The sequence below is a fragment of the Littorina saxatilis genome, linkage group LG8 (genome assembly GCF_037325665.1).
Source record: "Littorina saxatilis isolate snail1 linkage group LG8, US_GU_Lsax_2.0, whole genome shotgun sequence".
Classification (NCBI taxonomy): domain Eukaryota; kingdom Metazoa; phylum Mollusca; class Gastropoda; order Littorinimorpha; family Littorinidae; genus Littorina; species Littorina saxatilis.
The window spans coordinates 24,082,573-24,102,572 of NC_090252.1; the positions used below are offsets into that span (position 1 = coordinate 24,082,573).

At 42.0% G+C, this 20,000-nt stretch overlaps 1 protein-coding gene across 1 annotated transcript in view; it reads left to right on the forward strand.

Moving 5' to 3' along the window:
- The window catches only part of LOC138973097 (high affinity cGMP-specific 3',5'-cyclic phosphodiesterase 9A-like), a gene marked incomplete in the record, with an annotated part of 51,583 nt that extends 33,721 nt beyond the window's left edge, over positions 1-17,862 (forward strand). The window contains 9 exon segments of the mRNA XM_070345757.1: positions 877-951; positions 2,916-3,002; positions 4,254-4,441; positions 8,159-8,315; positions 10,040-10,156; positions 11,379-11,483; positions 12,206-12,334; positions 14,878-14,983; positions 15,238-17,862. Of these exon segments, the coding sequence (XP_070201858.1) occupies positions 877-951; positions 2,916-3,002; positions 4,254-4,441; positions 8,159-8,315; positions 10,040-10,156; positions 11,379-11,483; positions 12,206-12,334; positions 14,878-14,979 (960 nt within the window).
- Positions 17,863-20,000: the final 2,138 nt, after the last annotated feature.

The following is a 20,000-nucleotide window of genomic DNA, read 5'->3' on the forward strand; positions in this document are numbered from 1 at the left end:
AAGACTGTGAATATTGGCTCACTGTATCAATTTCAGAACAATTCATCCAATGCATAATTATAGGCCTCTCTTCTTTGAATCGTGTCACGTGATACTTACTGTTGTGTTGTTTATGATTTTACACATGTGTAGTTTAAGATATTATCTAACTGATAGGAATTAGATATAGAGACACTGTGAACTAAATATGTTTGTAGAGGGGGCAAGCCACAGGGTGGTTGTCCACGACGATGAGAAAATATAAATGTATGATTGAAGGAGTTTAGTATGTACTGAGGTAAAATAATAAACTGCTGGTTTATATTACTGTGTGCACTTTGTCATTTCTGAGATTTATCCTAGGAAGATATGTATGTGCATGACTAAGACCTGTTAGGCTATGAGGATAAAATGATTCTGAGGTTCGTTTTTGGACGTACGATTCTTGATTCTTACTGGTTTCTTTTTTATTGAAGGAAAACTTGCACTTACAATGGTGCTCACTGAGCCGCTGTTTGATGCATTCTGAATACCGTTTCATTAAAAAAGATAAAATTGTTACCATCATCATCATCATCATCATCATCATCATCATCATCATCATCCTCATCCTCATTCTCATCATCATCATCATCATCATCATCATCATCATCATCATCATCAGTATCATCATCATCTTCAGCATCATCATCATCATCATCATCATCATCATCATCCTCATCGTCATCATCATCATCATCATCATCATCATCATCATCATCATCATCATCATCATCATCATCATCATCATCATCATCATCATCATCATCATCATCAGTATCATTCATGTTTCCAGTGTTTACTTCCGAAACTCATACTTGATGTTCAATAACGAGCTTTGCATTATACATGTTTTAGTACACACTGTCACACGAAACGGTAGACTACCTCAAGCAGCCTACCTTTGATATCTGGCATTGGGAACCCAACGAGGTAAATGCATGTTTTACGTTTACATTTGTATTTGAACTTTGTTTTAAGAATATAAATTCGCTTTCATGAACATACAAAATGACATGGGATGGGTTGTTTGTGATTACATGATTGTGACAGGGGAGGCTACCGCTCCTTTCACAGCAGACTCTGCACCCGAGTTGTTGGCCTTTAAATCAACACCGGTGGATTGTGGAATTCTGTTTGTGATGGGGTCTGGTGGTTTCCGATTGTCTGTATGTTCATGGAAACCTTCGGGTTTGCATAACAGTTTTTATAGCCCTAACATTTTCAATCCTGTTTGATTGCACTTCGCCTCCCGATGTAACCGTGTGTGATAAAGTGGTTAGACCTTTGGAATTCGAAGAAGTTCAAAGTGGAATTATTATAATATAAATATAATATAACATAATATAAAGTTGAATTGTTCAGTGTATGTAAATGAAGAACACTTCTTTCTTTTCTCATTTGACCACGATATAATCTGTGCGCACAAAATGTTGCGACACTCTTTGTGGCCACTCTACCTGTAAAGTTTTATCGAAACCTTCGATACCTTAAAAGTCATTTGTCTTGGTTATTTGCCACTTTTTTTATATAAAAGATTTCTTAAATTGCCAGCAAATTGACGCTACAGTGATTGTATTCGAATGAAACGTATATTTTAATTGTAACAATCATTTCTCCGTCTGTATACGAAGTCATGAATTTTTTGGATGCGAGGCCTCACACGTATGGCGAGTTTGAAAGATCTTTCAAAAAAAGATGTCACTTCTGATATTAAAAAAATGCGCTGAAATGTTGCTTGAAAAACGTCTTGTTTGTGCGTAACATATCTTGAAGTTTGGAATGCATTAATTTGATCATTTCTGAAAAACAGCAGAAAAAACTTACGTTCAACCACACCGTTTTCGATCCTCTGATCTTAGTTTACCATATTGACGCCTGCCACAGCTGTTCCTGGCTTGCATGTTAGTTGGGGAGGGGCGAGGCAAAAATAGCCACGGCAGAGGGAATTATTTGGCTACCAAGTCAAGTCAAGTCAAATCAATATTTATTTTGTTTTAAACCTGGGGTTACATGAATTTAAAAAAAATGTAATTCAATCAAGTTGGCGTTTTAATGAAACAGATCCTGTGATTGGTCAGAATGCCCCAACTCATTAAAACTTACCGGTCATTAATCAGTTGTGCCTCATAATGGGCAGAATATACCTGCGCAGAGTCAGCGGCACAGACGACGCACTGCATATTATTGATGCTGCGATGGGGATTATGACGAGTACTTGGCCTGTTTTCTTTGTTGCATGAAAGGAAAACAGACCAAGTACTCGTCATCGCGGCATAAATGATATGCAGTGCGTCGTCTGTGCCGCGGAAACTGCGCAGGTATATTCTGTCCTTAACTATATGAGGACTGGGTGGCCGAGTGGTAACGCACTTGCGCTCGGAAGCGAAAGGTTGCGAGTTCGACCCTGGGTCAGGGCGTTAGCAATTTTCTCCCCCCTTTCCTAACCTAGGTGGTGGGTTCAAGTGCTAGTCTTTCGGATGAGACGAAAAACCGAGGTCCCTTCGTGTTCACTACATTGGGGTGTGCACGTTAAAGATCCCACGATTGACAAAAGGGTCTTTCCTGGCAAAATTGTATAGGCATAGATAAAAATGTCCACCAAAATACCCGTGTGACTTGGAATAATAGGCCGTGAAAAGTAGGATATATATATGCGCCGAAATGGCTGCGATCTGCTGGCCGATGTGAATGCGTGATGTATTGTGTAAAAAAAATTTCCATCTCACACGGCATAAATAAATCATTGCGCCTTGAATATGTGTGCGATATAAATGGCATAAAAAATGTTAAAAAATAAAATAAAAATCCCTGCGCTTAGAACTGTACCCACGGAATACGCGCGATATAAGCCTCATATTGATTGATTGATTGATAATACTTACCTTGTGTTGCAGATGCTTAGTCTGCTGGAACACATGTACCATGAACTCGGCCTTGTCCATGAGTACAACATCAACCCCATCACACTCAAAAGATGGCTGGTAAGATTCATGAGTCTATCTGCCGGTACTGTCGTCTGCAATTTGGCTTGTCTCTAATTGTCTTTTCATCTCATCTGAGCTCTTATTTCGTCGTGTATCCTTTTATCTCTTATCTCGTCTCAACTCGTCTGATCTCTTTAAAAATGTCTTGTCTCAACTCATCTTATCTTATCATCTTATCTTCTTTTTGTTTTAATCTCAACTCGTCTTATTTCGTTTTAAGTCGACTTATCTCACCTCATCTCACATTATAGCTCTAATATATTTCGCCTCATCTCATCTTAGATCTTATTTTGACTCAACTCATTCAGCTCTAATGTCTTCTCTACTCCTCTTATCTCATCTCAGCTCGTTTTATCTGAGCTCTTATTTCGTCTTCTCTCGTCTTATTTGAGCTCTAATTTCGTCTCGTCTGATATTTTTATTTGGTTTTAACGTGTCTATTACCTATTTCACCTCAACTCAATTATGTTCTTATTTTGTCACAACTCGTCTCAGCTTTAAGTTCTTTAACTCCTCTTATCTCGTCTTAACTGGTGTTATCATAGATCTGATTAGATCTTATTTTATCTTTTCCCGTCTTATCTGAAATTTCATTTCGTCTCATCTCATTTCATCCTAGCTCTTATTTCGTTTCAACTTGTTTTATTCTATATTTTAATCTCGTCTTATTTTATCTTAGCTCTTATTTCCTTCTCGTCTTATCGCATCTGAGCTTATTTTGGTCTCATATCATCTCATCTTAGCGTTTATTTCGTCTCGTCGCGTCTCATCTCATCTTAGCTCTCATTTCGTCTCGTCTCATCTAGACTGCGCTCTTATTTCGACTCATCTTAGCTCTTATTGTGTCTCAGCTCGTTTCATCTTAACCCTTCTTTTGTCTTGTCTTATCTTATCTTTGCTCTTATCTCGTCTCGTCTCATCTCATCTAAGCACTTTACTTGTCCCAGCTTGTTTCATCTTACCTCTTAGTTCGTCTCGTATCATCTCATCTTAGCCCTTATCTTGTCCCAGCCAGTTTCGTCATGGCACTTATTTCATTCCATCTTATCTCTTATCAGGTCTCGTCTAATCTCATCTTAGCCCTTCTCTCGTCCCAGCCAGTTTCATCATAGGGCACTTATTTCATCTCATCTTATCTCTTATCTCGTCTCCTCTCATCTCATCTCAGCTCTTATTTCGTCTCGTTTAAGCTCATATCTGCATGGTCTCGTCTCCTTTCATCTCCTCCAATGTGTGTGCGTGTTTCAGCTGTGTGTGCAAGAGAACTACCGCAACAACCCGTTCCACAACTTCCGCCACTGCTTCTGCGTGAGCCAGATGATGTACGGCATGATTCACCTCTGCCGTCTGTGGGAACACATGAGCAAGGAGGACCTTGGCATCCTCCTCACCGCCGCCGTCTGTCACGATTTGGACCACCCCGGGTACAACAACACGTGAGTGCTTAAACCCATACGATACCAAGTCAGCTACTCAGCAAAATCAGACACATAGTGTGGAGACGAGCATGTGGCTCTGCCTTAGCCACTCGGGTCGGTTTTGCTTACACCTCTTCGTATCAGTCTGCCTTGAAGGTGAGGACGAAAGTCAGAGATGGCTAGAACAGCGCGGTGCAGTTTTCTAGAATGAGGGTGCGGTGTTCGGTATAGAACTGAGGCGCGTCAGCCACGACGGTGCCTAAGCTACACATTGGCGGGTACTGCTCACAACCCGGCACGCGCCACTGTAAACATTTCCCGTCCCTTCACCCCTGTAGAGTAGGATGGAATCCTACTCTTGGTCTCATGACTACAAACTATTGCAGCACAGGTTTGCGGGTGTGTGGGAGGACTAAGGCAAGTTTTTTTTTCTTCTTAACTGTTTTCCCCCGGAACCAGCCATGGTAATTTCTGACTGGTAAGCACACACTTCCACTTTATGCGTGAACCCTCCAGGAAAAGTTAGCTTCACAAGAGCTGAAAATCCAATTACCGTTCTTGCAATAAAAGCCGATTGGCTGGCATAACCCGATAATTATCTTTTTTTTCTAAATCTGAGATGAAGTGTAGCTGCATGCCTGCGTTTTAGGGACTTGCCCGTATAATCACGATTCGAAGCCTTACCAAGAATGCTATGAGGCTAAAGTAGGCTTCGTATTAAGACTTTTGTCATAGTTGAAATATGTAGGGTTTTTCACCTTTGAACAAAAACACAATGCCGGTGTTCTTACCATCCTCTGCCTGTTCATCTTAGCATACTAATTCTCTGCAGTAAGCCCTAATGCCTTAATTTAGAATTGCAAGGAATTCAAGCTGTGTTCCCCGAAGCCATGCGAGAGAAAAAAAATCACACACGTGCAGTTTCGCCAATTTTGCACCACATTATTATTATTAGCTTATTTAGCCAATGGTTTTAATTTTTTCAGTGTTTATTTTTCATTTTTTTCATTCTTCCTATCTGTCGTTGTTTTTCCCTACCTTCCTGTCTTTCGTTCTTGTACGCTTATTATGCCACAGTAGTGCTGAAGCATGCTTCTTCAGGCATTACATCCAACATTTCTTTAGCTGTCAATCTCCCCTCCTTTGCCCACTGCCTTGTTCAACCTGTTGTGTGTTTTTATTATGTGGTGTCTCGTTCTTTCTGTCCTTGCTCTATCCTAACTGTTCTGTTCCTTTGATTCTGTCCCTACCTGTTGGTCTGTCAGTCAGTCAGTCAGTCTGTCTGTATGTCTGTCGGTCTGTCTGTCTGTCCGTCCGTCCGTCCGCCCGCCTCCCAATTTCTTTCAGTCTCAAATGCAAGCTCTCTGGCATGCAAACTAATCTATCTATGTGTGTTGCTCTATTATTTTGCTGTTTCTAGCCGTATATCTGTCGCCTTCTCTCTCTCTCTCTCTCTCTCTCTCTCTCTCTCTCTCTCTCTCTCTCTCTCTCTCTCTCTCTCTCTCTCTCTCTCTCTCTCTCTCTCTCTCTCTCTCTCTCTCTCTCTCTCTCTCTCTCTTTTTTTTAACTTTTTAATTTTTAATTTTTTCAATTTTATCATTGTGTGTCCCAAGGACAGATTGTAAGAAAAGGCGTAGCCTTAAATCTTAATCCTTGTTAAATAAAGTTCAATTCAATTCTCTCTCTCTCTCTCTCTCTCTCTCTCTCTCTTTCCCTCTCTCCCCCTCTCTCTCTCTTCACACACACACACACGAATACATTCCAAACACACACACACACACACACACACACACACACACACACACGCATCCGCCCCGCCCCACACTCATGTAACTGACAGAATGTCCCCAACCCCCTTCCTGTTCCCAGCCACAATATCCGATACGTATCTGTCAGTGTCAGCTCTAATCACCCCCCCCCCCCCCCCCCCACCCTCCGCCCCCTCCTCTTCTAATACTTTCCGTCTCACCGACTCCTGTGTAATCGGGCGTTCAGGCGAAAACTCAATTTCTCGACTCTCTGCGCTGCCCTTAGCCTGAATGTCGTGGACAGAGAGCAGAAGGACGAGAAAAAAGACATATTTAGGACATGGATTTTTGTGGTTGGTTGTGAGAAAAAAGCGAAGACCAGAAGAAGAAACACAAGAAGAAGAAAGAAACTAGAACAAAGAAGACAACAAAGAAAAAGAAGAAAAGGACAAGACGTGTCACTGGTACAACATGCAGCTGTGGATCATCCTTTACTGAAGCTTTGCACATGTTCTGCTGCGTGCGTCCTCTTAACTTTTGTGTGTGCTTTTGTCTCCAAACAGGCTAAGTGGCCGAGAATGTCGTTAAGGTAGTTTCAATATGAAATCATTTTATTTTTGTTTTTTTGTTTCCTAGCTAGCTTCTGTTCAAAAAGATATTGATAATTTTGATCTGACAACCACCCTCCCCCCCCCCCCCCCCCCCCCTATGTGTGTGTATGGGCGATTGTTCGCGCACGCTTGCTTGCAATGAAACATGAGTTCATGAACCTCTGGTCACCTACCTGTGCATGTATTTGTATGGTTATATATGAACGCGTCCGCGCGTGTGCATGTGCATACATGCTTGAAGGCCCCAAAGGGTTTAAAATCGTGATCGTGATTGGCGTTTTTTGACCTTTCTGTGACCGTGATTGCCGAAATTTCCATTTCTGTGATCGTGATGGGACTTTGCCCGTGATCCGTGATGACAAAAAAATCAAGTCTCGTGATCGTGATCGTCATTTGTGTTCGTGATCGTGATGGGCATTATTGCAAAGCATTTTATTTTCAACGTACATTTTTCACAGCTGTATCACTCTATGATCCTCTACTGATTCGTCAAGGTGTTTGTGATCGTGAAAACAAAAATCAAGGTAACTGTGATCGTGAAAGCTAAAATTTCCCTTCCCGTGATCGTGATGATACCCCCCCTTTGGGGCCCTCATGCTTGCCTTCACAAACGCCTGCTTGGGTGTCTGACTGACTGTGTGGCCGTGAAGTTTGTGTACGGGCGGGGAAATAGCTCAATCGGTAGCAGCGCTGGCTTCAAATCAAATCCAGTTGTCGTGGGTTCGATCCCCACGCTCGGTGAGGGATTTATTTCCCAGAGTCAACTTTGTGCAGACTCTCCTCGGTGTCCGAACACCCCCGTGTGCACACATGCGCACGATAAAGAACCCGAGTTCACAGCGACAGTCTCAGGGCTTGGAAACATGAATACACGCAGGAGAAAACAATTATGTGTAGCGCCGTATACTGTATGGCAGCTCGCTTTCCCCAGAGAGAAAGCAGCCCGAATTTCCATGAGGGTAACCTCACAGGACTATAATCATAAATCTTATCTTTAGGCACAAAACAAAAAGTTGTATGTTTCTGGTCACCCGACCCTACCTAGTTTTTTTCCCACCGACCCTAGACTTTTTTTTATTGCATTTGTAAAAATAAAAAGAAGAAGAAAAAGCGTCAAAACGAAAGTAACAAACGGCAGACGACACAAGGGGGATAACCCCGCATCCCTTTTGTCTCATTTGTTTTGTAATGTGTTGTCTTTCTCTTCGTATAGTAAGTCCAATCTCTTTGCGTCACTGTATAGTTATTTTCTACCCTGACCAAAAACAAAACAAAAATTAAAAAATAAAAAATAAATCCCTACCTACCTACCCTATTTTTTGTAGCCATGTTACCAGAAACATACAACTTTTTTTTGTTTGCCTTATCCTTTGCAGATATCAGATCAACGCGAGGACAGAGCTGGCCATCCGCTACAACGACATCTCGCCCCTGGAGAACCACCACTGTGCCGTGGCCTTTCAGATTCAGCACAACCCAGAGACCAACATCTTTGCCAACATCGACAAGGATACCTTCAAGAGGATACGAGCTGTAAGACTTTTTCTCTTTCTTCTTCTTCTTCTTCTTCTTCTTCTTCTTCTTCTTCTTCTTCTTCTTCTTCTTCTTCTTCTTCTTCTTCTTCTTCTTCTTCTTCTTTTTGTTCTTCTTCTGTTTCTTCTTCTTCTTCTTCTTCTTCTTCTTCTTCTTCTTCTTCTTCTTCTTCTTCTTCTTCTTCTTCTTCTTCTTCTTCTTCTTTTTGTTCTTCTTCTGTTTCTTCTTCTTCTTCTTCTTCTTCTTCTTCTTCTTCTTCTTCTTCTTCTTCTTCTTCTTCTTCTTCTTCTTCTTCTTCTTCTTCTTCTTCTTCTTCTTCTTCTTCTTCTTCTTCTTCTTCTTCTTCTTCTTCTTCTTCTTCTTCTTCTTCTGTTCATTGACACATGGACAAACTGCCAGTGGAGAGCTATCAACACGAGGTTTGTGACGTTGTGTTTACAAAATCATTGACACATGGACAGTTGAGAGCCAGCAGAAACACGAGGTTTGTAACGTTGTGTTTACGAAATCATGGACACATTGACAAACGTATTGACTGTTTACATTATAAGATTTTCACTGACACTCTGTTTTAAGGACATGAGATGCTGATGCTATAGCCACAGATATGGTGACGTGTTGACAGACGCTGCTTGGACATATCAAAATCACACAGACCAACGCACTGACGCAACCGTGTGAACACGGTGACTAACACGTTGAACTGTTGTAATAAGGATGTTGGTTCTGGCCACAGACATGGCGAAATACGATGAGCACAATGGCCACATCACAACCGTGATTATGGGAATGAAGATGTATAGCGAGATACGTTAAACACACTCACCAACGCACTAACGTGATTATGTGAACAGTGTTTGAAGAATGACGGTATTGATGTTGGTCACAGACATGGCGATATACAATAAACACACTGACCAACACACTAACATTATTAGTTGAAAACAAATTCATGGAATGAAGATGCTGACTGTGGCCACATACATGAACACACTGACCAACGCACTAACGTGTTTATATGAACAGCGTTTCAGAGAATGACGATGTGAATACTAGCCACATATATATGACGAGATACGCTAAACACACTAACGAACGCACTAACGTGATTATATGAACAGCGTTTCAGAGAATGACGATGTGAATACTACCCACATATATATATATGACGAGATACGCTAAACACACTAACGAACGCACTAACGTGTTTATATGAACAGCGTTTCAGAGAATGACGATGTGAATACTACCCACATATATATATATATATATATATATATATATATATATATATATATATATATATATATATATATATATATATATATATATATGACGAGATACGCTAAACACACTAACGAACGCACTAACGTGATTATGTTAACAAGAGTTTCTGAAAATTACGATGTTGGTTCTTGCCACAGACTTGGCAAGAATTGATGAACACAGTAACCAAAGCACTCTTGTGAATGTGTTGGAATTTACTGCCTACAGACATATATCAAGACAGTCTGAACACACTGACAAACGCGCTGTCGATTTAAGCAAACAGAACGATGGAAATGTCTCTTCTTGGGGAATGATTATGCTTACTTATCCTGTCCACAGAAATGGCGAGCCATGCTGTCATCTTGTAATCATAGGCAAACACATTGCATCATAAACAGAATGACGTAGACACATAAGATTCGATTTGCTAATCATACTGACACGTCTCTTTCCAGGGAATGACAATGCTGATACTGGCAACGGATATGGCCAGACACGCTGAAATCATGGACAGCTTCAAAGACAAGCTCTCGTCTGGATTCGACTTCAGCGACAAGGAGCACATGGACACGGTTGGTTCCACGTTTCTTGAGTATTTGTCATCCACCACGGAATGAGTCGCATGTCACCTTTGCATGATTTTCATATTTTTACATTTTCCTAAAGAGTTTTTTATGCTCTATCCAGTGGTGAAAACCGTTTTAGAAAAGAGCAAAAACTGTTTGAGTTATAAGCCTGTGACTAAGGTGACCCTCACGCTGTTACCATACACTCTCCGGACTTATATCAAGCCTAGCGCAGAACCGCGCGAGGTGACATGCGACTCATTTCGTGGTGGAGGGTCACATTTGTCATCCAAACAACTTCAGGTAGCTCCTTCTTCTTCTTCTTCAGCGTTCAATGTTCTGGTTACGTGTGAGCTTGTTTGCCCATTTGGGCTCCTCACACTATACTCTGAGAGCATAGTCAGCTTCACTCCGATTTCGTTGAGTAGGCATGCTGGGTATTTTCGTGTTTCCATAATCCACCGAACTCCGACATGGATTACAGGATCTTTTCCGTGCGCACTTGGTCTTGTGCTTGCGTGTACACACGAAGAGGGTTAAGTCACTTAGCAGGTCTGCACATAAGTTGACCTGGGAGATCGGAAAAATCTCCACCAGGCGGCAGCGACCGGGATTCGAACTCACGACCTCCCGATTAGGAGGCCGACGTCTTACCACCACGCCACTGCGCCCGTCGGTAGCTCCAAAAGTTGTGTGATATGGAATAATATCTGTAGGTAGGTCTACACCTGGATATTTCAGATTTTTGAAATACGTGATTGGAATCTGCTTAATTCCTATAGTAAATCCTGACAACTTATGAATTCAGATTCCATGCGCTACAAAACTATACTTGTCCGATTGCAATGCATACATTGATTGAGTAAACTACTAATAAATTGACCAGCCAAGGTTTGAGTGAACTAGGGCAAAAATGTCAAATGTGATAAATGTACATGAAACTACACTTTGTATTATTTCGCAGGGCAAAATACGAGAGAGGAAAAGAAAGATGTCGAACGAGAGAAGGAAAGAAGGACTGGTTTGGACGCATACGGAGAAGACAAAGTAGAAAAAGAAATATATTTGTGTTTTCAAAAACAGGTCAACAGCAAATCACTTTCCTGTGAACCAACAGCACGAGTTACATCTGCTTCGTGATTGAACATAAATGCGTTCAAAACAACAAACAGTACCATGGGACACCCGGGAACAGTTAATTGCACAATATATTTGATTATTGTTTCAGCTGAAAATGGTCCTGATCAAGTGCTGTGACATCTCCAACGAGGTCCGTCCCATGGAGGTGTCGGAGCCCTGGGTGGACTGTTTGCTGGAGGAGTACTTCAATCAGGTGTGTGTTTGTTTGTCTGTCAATGGAGTGTGTGTGTGTGTGTGGGGGGTGATGGTGGTGGCTGCGTCACTGTCACCTGAGCCTTTGGAATGCTGTTTTGCTGGAGGAATAGTTCAACCAGGAGTGTGTTTTGTTTATTTGTCAATGAAGTGGGGGGGGGGGGGGGCAAATGTAGTCCTTGACCTTATCCAACGATGTATAATAAGCGGAGATTCTGCAAATAATCAGTTTGACAATGTGGCCTTGTGTGGCCTTTGTTTACAAGAAAGGGACGCTTCGGATCGGTAGTAGGTATCAACAAAATCAAGTTTAACACATGTTTAGGATGATTTTGACTAAATGCAGGCAGTGTAAAGTAAATGAAGCATAGTTCTCTCCGAAACTGCACAACAAATTCAACCATATTGACCCTCACCACCTGGCGAACTTATATCTATTATTTCGTGAGAACGGATCACATATGTCTATTTCATGTAGATGGGTTTGTCTTGGGGATAAAATCAACGAAGTGAGGGGTATGGGGTCTGTATGGATGTGAGGGGATTAGGGGTGGGGGGGGGGGGGGTGGGGGATACCTCTGTATCGTCTGAGCTCTGGGTTTACTGTTAGCGTGATTAGGTTTTATAATAAGGAAGATTGACAACAAGTCACAGCTACTTGCCGTCTTCTACGGAGTTTCTTTAAACTGTGACATAGAACTCAGCAACAATATCTGTCCTCAGTCCGACAGGGAGAAGATGGAGGGACTTCCTGTGGCCCCGTTTATGGACAGGGACAAGGTCACCAAGCCCACAGCGCAGATCGGCTTCATCAAGTTTGTTCTCATCCCCATGTTTGAAACAGTCGCCAAGGTGAGCTGGTTCAAGTTGTGCAAATCATAGGTCACAGTGTATGCAGTTCTTTTACAACCATCATTGATAAGTTGAATTTTAACATTCTGTAAAGTTGCAAGTGAGTGGTAAAACCGTGACTTTGATAAATTAGTTTAAAGCTACTAACAAGCGTGTCGGTGATTTTGAGAAAATCACTGTTGAAGTTGTCACACTGAAAACAGGTAATTTTCCCTAGCAACCTAGGTTATACATGCCGAGGTCTTTTACGTACAGTTACTAGTTTTCACGGGTCCATGTTTATGAAGAACTTCTTCTTCTTTGTTCATGGGTTGAAACTACCACGATCTTAGACCGGCACGGTGGCCTAGTGGTAAGGCGTCCGCCCCGTGATCGGGAGGTCGTGGGTTCGAACCCCGGCCGGGTCATACCTAAGACTTTAAAATTGGCAATCTAGTGGCTGCTCCGCCTGGCGTCTGGCATTATGGGGTTAGTGCTAGGACTGGTTGGTCCGGTGTCAGAATAATGTGACTAGGTGAGACATGAAGTCTGTGCTGCGACTTCTGTCTTGTGTGTGGCGCACGTTATGGCCCTTCGTGGTCGGCTGGGCGTTAAGCAAACAAACAAACAAACAAACAAACCACGATCTTTTACGTGCATGACCGTTTTACCCCGCCCGTTCAGGGGAACATTTCAACTGAAGCATAGTGTTCACGTGGGGCGAGTGATAGTGGCTGAAATTAGCCAACAAGTGTCATTTTAGTGACAGACATAAGTAGATTGGAGGCTGTCCCTGTTTGTGGGAACATTTCAACTGGTAATGTTCAAAACGTGAGGTGAGCGGTTGCCTGCACGTATGTCACGATTGTCCTTTGAGTGACAAATGTGACCCTCCACCACGGAATGAGTCGCATGTCACCTCGCTCGGTTCTGTGCTAGGCTTAATATAAGTCTGGGGGTGTCTGGTAACAGTGTGAGGGTCACCGGCCCTCGTAGCGCAGTGGTTAGCGCATCGGGCTGCGGGCCGGGAGGTCGTGGGTTTTTCGGGCTACGGTCGGCTCCTACCCAGAGTGGAAGTGCTATGGTTCCTATGGGAAGGCTGGGATCACACAGCCGAGTGTCATTCACTTAACGAATGCGACTTTGAGGGTGCTCAGGTTCTGTATAACTGACCAACACCGCAGGTGCTGCAGTTCTCGGGCCTGGTTGACACCAGGATATATTATGACAGTAAGCGTAGAGTGCTGCCCTGTCACGTAGTCTCAAAAACCAAATTGGAAATCCAAAGCATCATCATTATAATCATCCTCATCTCATTAATCATCGAAAATATAAATTGTCCTTGCTCTTGTGGTCCTTCATGCCTGGAGCTCTCATGGTGACCTTGGTCTCCGTGTTCCTGTTCGATCCTTCCCTGAATAGTAGTTCTGCTGTCAGTCTTCAACGTGTGATGTTCTGGGGGGTCGACGGAGGGACGTGGTGGTGGTCTACTCTTTGGAGGGGACGCTCACTCAATCTGGCTCCGCGACTTAAAGTCAATGTCGTTTGTTGGGGGCATAGTAGGTAGTGGGCTGCGTCCGTTAGCTCGGGACAGACCCACTACTGAACACCGTCGAAGTGACTCAGCAGAAGTGCAGTGTCATCTTCCGAGGGTAGCCTACCGCAGCGACCCGACATCCCCCCCTGGAGCGTCTGTAAAATCGACAAGTCTGGCAGCGGAACGAAATTCAGAGGTGGTTGGAGCAGTGAGTGCAGGGACGGGGCGGTGTGAGAGCACAACGGGACAAGAAACAGGTGTAAAGAAAAAAAAAGAAAAAAAAAAGTGTGAGGGTCACCTTAATCACAGGCTTATAACTCGAAAAGTGTTCGCTCTTTTCTAAAACGGTTTTCACCACTGAATTTAGCATAAAAAACTGTTTAGGAAAATGTAAAAATATGAAAATCATGCAAAGGTGACATGCGACTGGAGGGTCACAAATATCAAGAGTTGGGAGTGTGCCGTTGTGCCCGGATAGCTCAGGGGGTAGAACACTTGGCTTGTGATCCTAGGGTCGCGGGTTCGAACCCGGGCTGAGACGGACACGGGTCAACTTTATGTCCAGACCCAAAGACGGAATCCATGCCCCACCCCCGTGTCACCACAGTGACACGTAAAAGACCTCGGTTATTCTGCCATCATTGCAGATAACTGATACCCCCTGAACAACGCATACACATGTGTATCCCATCTAAAGTCGGGGTAAAACCCTGGCACATGCCTCTAATGGCTTTGCCGTGATGGCGTAAAACTTGATACCTGCTGTAAGCAAGATCTAGATGTGGCACTTTTCAGCACGTGTAGGGGAACGAGTACGGGTAACGTCATCAAATCTAGTTTTTACGTCACGCGTTTGCCAAGATCTGCTGTCTTGGTGGTAGCAAAACAACGTATGATTTGGAACATTGGAGACAAAAAGTCAGTCACGGGTGACGCAATATCTACACGTACGCGTACAGGTCTTTGCTACACGTTCGATCATCTAAAGAACACTGTAGTACTGTCTCTCTCTTTCTCTGTTGCTCAGGTGTTTCCTCAGATTGACGAAGTGATGGTCAAGCCACTGCGGACAGCCAAGGACCGCTACGAGGAGATGAAGAGCAAGGACGATGCTGCTAAGGAGCCTTAGCAAGGTACACACTGACACACACGCACACACACACACACACACGCACGCACGCACGCACGCACGCACGCACGCACGCACGTACGTACACACACACACACACAAACACACACACACGTACACACACACACACACACACGTACACACACACACACACACACACACACACACACACACACACACACACGCACACGCACACACACACTCTCACACACACATATCGGTTCATTGTCACTCACAAATGTTTTATCTGTCTTGCAGGGAATAAGGTAGCTTAACAGAAAAAAATCTTTGATTTTTTGGATGCTGATCTTATGGTGAAGACGAACAGGAAGTGACGTCTTCAGCCAGTCGTGCCTCGTTTTCACCCGTCCGTTTGGCAACAGCCAGGGATTCGATTTCCCATTTCCTCCGGAAGTTCGTCAACCGCTTGCATGTCTTTGACAAGTCAGGTGACACGATGTAAAGTACGGCTGTACTCTGTTCCGACATGCGAGGGCTTGACCAACTTCCTTCTTATGTCCAGAATCTAGCTTTTGTACCGTTGTTGGTTTCTTGTATTTTACCATGTGCTGTTAAAGAAAGGGCGCCTTTGGTCAGGTTTAAAGCACTTGTGATTTGTTGGTGTCTGGTTTCTGCACGGGAAGTGTATGTGGCTATTTCATATTGCATAGATAAGATAAGATAAGGAAACCTCAGTGTCCATTTTCATTTTACATAAACATGGAAATGTGTCTTTTGGCACCACATCGCATTTCTAATAACACAAACACACGACCATAAAGTATAATTGAACACAAGTACACTTCTAAGATCAACTTATCACATGGGCATTTAAACAATGAGCATTGTGGAAGGAAGGAGTTGCTTTACAGTATGTTGTAGTGAATGTGTATACCGTGAGTGTAACTTAGCACAGTCCACAACACAACTGAACATTGTTGCTGTCAGAAATAATATAAATGTATTACTACGTTAAGAAAACAAAAACACCTCTGGAAATACACGGAATTGTAATATCCTCTCATTTTGTATGACTTAAAATCCTTATCTTTAGTCATGTTTTAAGCAAATTTGATTCGTTATATGCGTTGAATATTGCACATTTTCGAAGCATCTTTGAATTCAAACGTTGTGTAAGTACAGACATATTTAGATACAGAATGGCGCATTTATCTGTGAATGTTAAAGAAGTCATAATTATATTTCATTTTGCAGATCGTTATAAGATAAATCTGTGACGCACTAAACTTGTAAAGAGCGGGTCCCGGGACGCAGTAAATTTGCGTTCTCGTGCGTACTGTCAGTACTGATGTAATCGTCTGCTAGTGTACATACAGAACGGGCAAGAATGTCCAGTCCCCGGCGAAAAAAACGCAACTCATTCGCGCCCACTGTTGCAAGTGATTTTTCGTCATGTTCAAAGTGTCGTAAACTATGAACCAGGTAAGGTACATGAAAAAGGAAGTCAGATTCGTGGAGGGTATTTTACTGGCTGTACGTAGTGCATATTATTTAATCGTTTTGTTGTTTTACCTTTTCATAAACTGTGTTATACAGGGTAGGGGTCAAGCGAGTCGTGATTGCAGGCGAACGTGTCGACACTTTGACATGCTAAACAAATCGTAAAAATGCATATTTTTCAACCAGGTAAAAACAGTGGTGGAGAAAATTCATCTCTCAACATGATCATTTAATTAGAATTATTCGCCAAAGCTGGATTTCGAAGACGAGAACATTTTCTCTCATCTCCCAGATCTGTACCGACGCGAATTAACAGAGTAAATAAAACTTGTATGCCAAATAATGCTTTTGTAAAGGTCTCATGGAACTTCCAAAAGTCCTTCTGGTTTTAGGACCCTCTAGAGTTCCGCTAAAGGGGTCCTCGGACCCCCTAACAAATTATAGTCGGTGTTCTCGGGACCCCCCAGAGTTCCGCTAAAGGGGTCCTCGGGCTCCCTAACAAATTATAGTCGATGTTCTCGGGACCCCCCAGAGTTCCGCTAAAGGGGTCCTCGGGCTCCCTAACAAATTATAATCGGTGTTCTCGGGAACCTCCAGGAAGAGCATATGTTGGGGTCTCTGGCGTCTGCGTAGAAAGGATGCTGGTATCTTATGAAACAGTGTGGACAGATCCGGAGTAGTGAAAAAATTATGATCACTTACAGAAGAAACAATGTAGCATGTATTCAAAACTCGTGTGCTTTACCATATGTACAACTGTTTGCTTTAAACAATGTTTATTCACATTGTGTATGTTCAAGAAATGTACATTGACATAAGGTGAAAACAACAACAAGCCTACGGCTTATGGTGGTGTCTTCAAACAAATGTACAAGAGGAACATGGCGGACAGTCAAGCCCTTACACAGCATAAGCACAAACAGACATGTAGAACAGTTTGATCATCTAAACCGATAGATCATGTCTGCGTTTGAGAAGTCAGAATTGTTTTGGCGGAAGAACGTATTGTGAAAGCGATTGATATGGCTAGTACGAAAAGGACAGACATGCAATGCCTACTTCATACACTATAATCTATCAGAACTTTGGAAACGTACAACCAAAATTATTATGATTATAATTATGTGTTTACCCCTCTTTGAAATGTCGTTTTCTTCTGAATAATACATGTACTGCCCTTTTATTAAGCTGAGGTTTCAGATGACAGGGTGATACTCAGACACAATTGACGTTGCAAACAATATGCAGAAATGTTTTAAGTGAAACGTTTTCTGTTTGACAAATAGATGTGTGTATTGTGTTGTTTTGACTTTATATCACTATTGAAGGTACATGCTTGTAACCTAGAATGCTTGTTCAATTTGAAATATCAAATTTTGATTTTAAATATTTCTTTCTGTGTTGTATGTTCACTGCAGGGAGGGGTGGAAGTATTGCGGGGGATTTAGTCCAGGGGGGGGGTAGTTTGTGAGATATAGGAGGTGCTGGGTCAAATGTGTGTGCCCTTTACATTTTTTTTCAGAGGTGGGTGAGTAACATTTCAGAGATAATTATGATTTTAAACACTGTTAAAACACTTTTGTGGGGTCGATTGGACAGGTTCATGTGCCGTCAAAATTATTCCTAGTATCCCACTGTGTCGTGAATAAGTTGCTACCTCACAAGACATATCAATTGACTATTGAGTCATTATCTCTTATTAAGCTTTCGATTCCTTACTCTTACAAAGTTGTCAATTTCATATGTTGTCTGTTACTGAGTCAGTCATAATTATTTAGAGGGATCTGTCAACGGGCGCAGTGGCGTGGTGGTAAGACATCGGCCTCCTAATCGGGAGGTCGTGAGTTCGAATCCCGGTCGCTGCCGCCTGGTGGGTTAAGAGTGGAGATTTTTCCGGTCTCCCAGGTCAACTTATGTGCAGACCTGCTAGTGACTTAACCCCCTTCGTGTGTACACGCAAGACCAAGTGCGCACGGAAAAGATCCTGTAATCCATGTCGGAGTTCGGTGGGTTATGGAAACACGAATATGCCCAGCATGCCTACTCAACGAAAGCGGAGTGAGCTGACTATGCTCTCAGAGTATAGTGTGGGGAACCCAAATGGGCAAACGAGCTCACACGTAACCAGACATCTCTGGAACGCTGAAGAAGAAGAAGAGGGATCTGTGGTTTAATTTTCCTTCCCCTTGTGTTACATCCCACTTTCCTGTTAACTCTACGTGTACGTGAACCGAGTGTGAAAGTTTGTTTGTTTAACTTTGAATTTGATACTTATAGTCCAGTTACATTTTTCTTTGTATTTTGTGCGTTAGCTTGTCGTGAATGTGTTGTTGTTTTTGTATTTTGTATTTTCTGGTCAATATCCTCTTATTTTTAGTTATACTTTAAATTGCAAAGCATAGTGACGCAATTCCATTTGTGTGTTTCTTATTTTCGTATCTCCGTTTCTAAATGGTTGGGCCGCTTGAAAAATCACATTGTAAAACAAATCGTATAACTTTTGGTGTTAAAAATCGCATGCCTGGTTGAAGTTTGGTTTTTACTTCAGTCTTTGGATCATTTACGTAATCTGCATAACAAGAACAGCATATAAGTATTATACAATGTGTTATTGTCAATTATTGTAAAAAAAATGTGTTGCATAGAAAACAGACACCTATTAGTGAACCATTAGCATTCAAAGCATGACTTTTTTCTTCAATGATTTTTGACGCTCATGCAATGTTTTGAATGCTATTATGTGATTAAGCTAACATTGTATAACAGTCAATAACTTGAACAAGTTGACTTGTCAATCCTTTGTATGTATTATTTTCAAAATTGTGCAGTATATTTGCTTTTAATATGCAGCTGTGTATGTTTCAACACACAAACATCGCCTGTTTAGGCAAGTAAATACTATGATATTATAGCCGAGCTGTGTATTCAGTTAAGCCGTGTATTCGTTTGTAGAAGAACCAGCAAACATGTCTGCAAATCAATTTTGAGAAAAATATGTTAAAGTTGATTTGTGCTTTTGATTTTTTTGTACCCAGAAGAAATCGAAAACACGTGTAACTTTTTTTTTCTCTTGTCCTGACAATCGGATTATTGGCAGTTTTTGTTTATGGAGTTTGTCATGCATGAAATACTATGTGTGTAACTTTTTTTTCTTTTTGAGCATTCAAACAGATCGAAATCAGTAACTTGTAGCTTGAGTTAGGAACGTACAAGAAAATCATTTCAGGACGTACAACAAGTATTTTCCGCATGCACGTGGCAGCCCTAAGAGTTTTCTTGATTTACATATTTCATAAATGTTTCTTGAATTCTCATGTCAAGATTTTCCTGTTGAAAAAATGTTGTGTTGTCAGCCAATGGTAGTATTACTATTCACGTTATGCAGATTAGCTTACTACAGGGTCTCTTTGTTTCTTTATTTTCTCTTTTTTTTCCACACGTTGTGTTTTTGTTTCTATCGGTTCTGACTGAGTCCATGCTTATAGATGTCAATCTGTCTTTGATGACAACATTGATATCTCAAAAACAAAGGGACGTATAAGCGCTCTAAATGCATACGG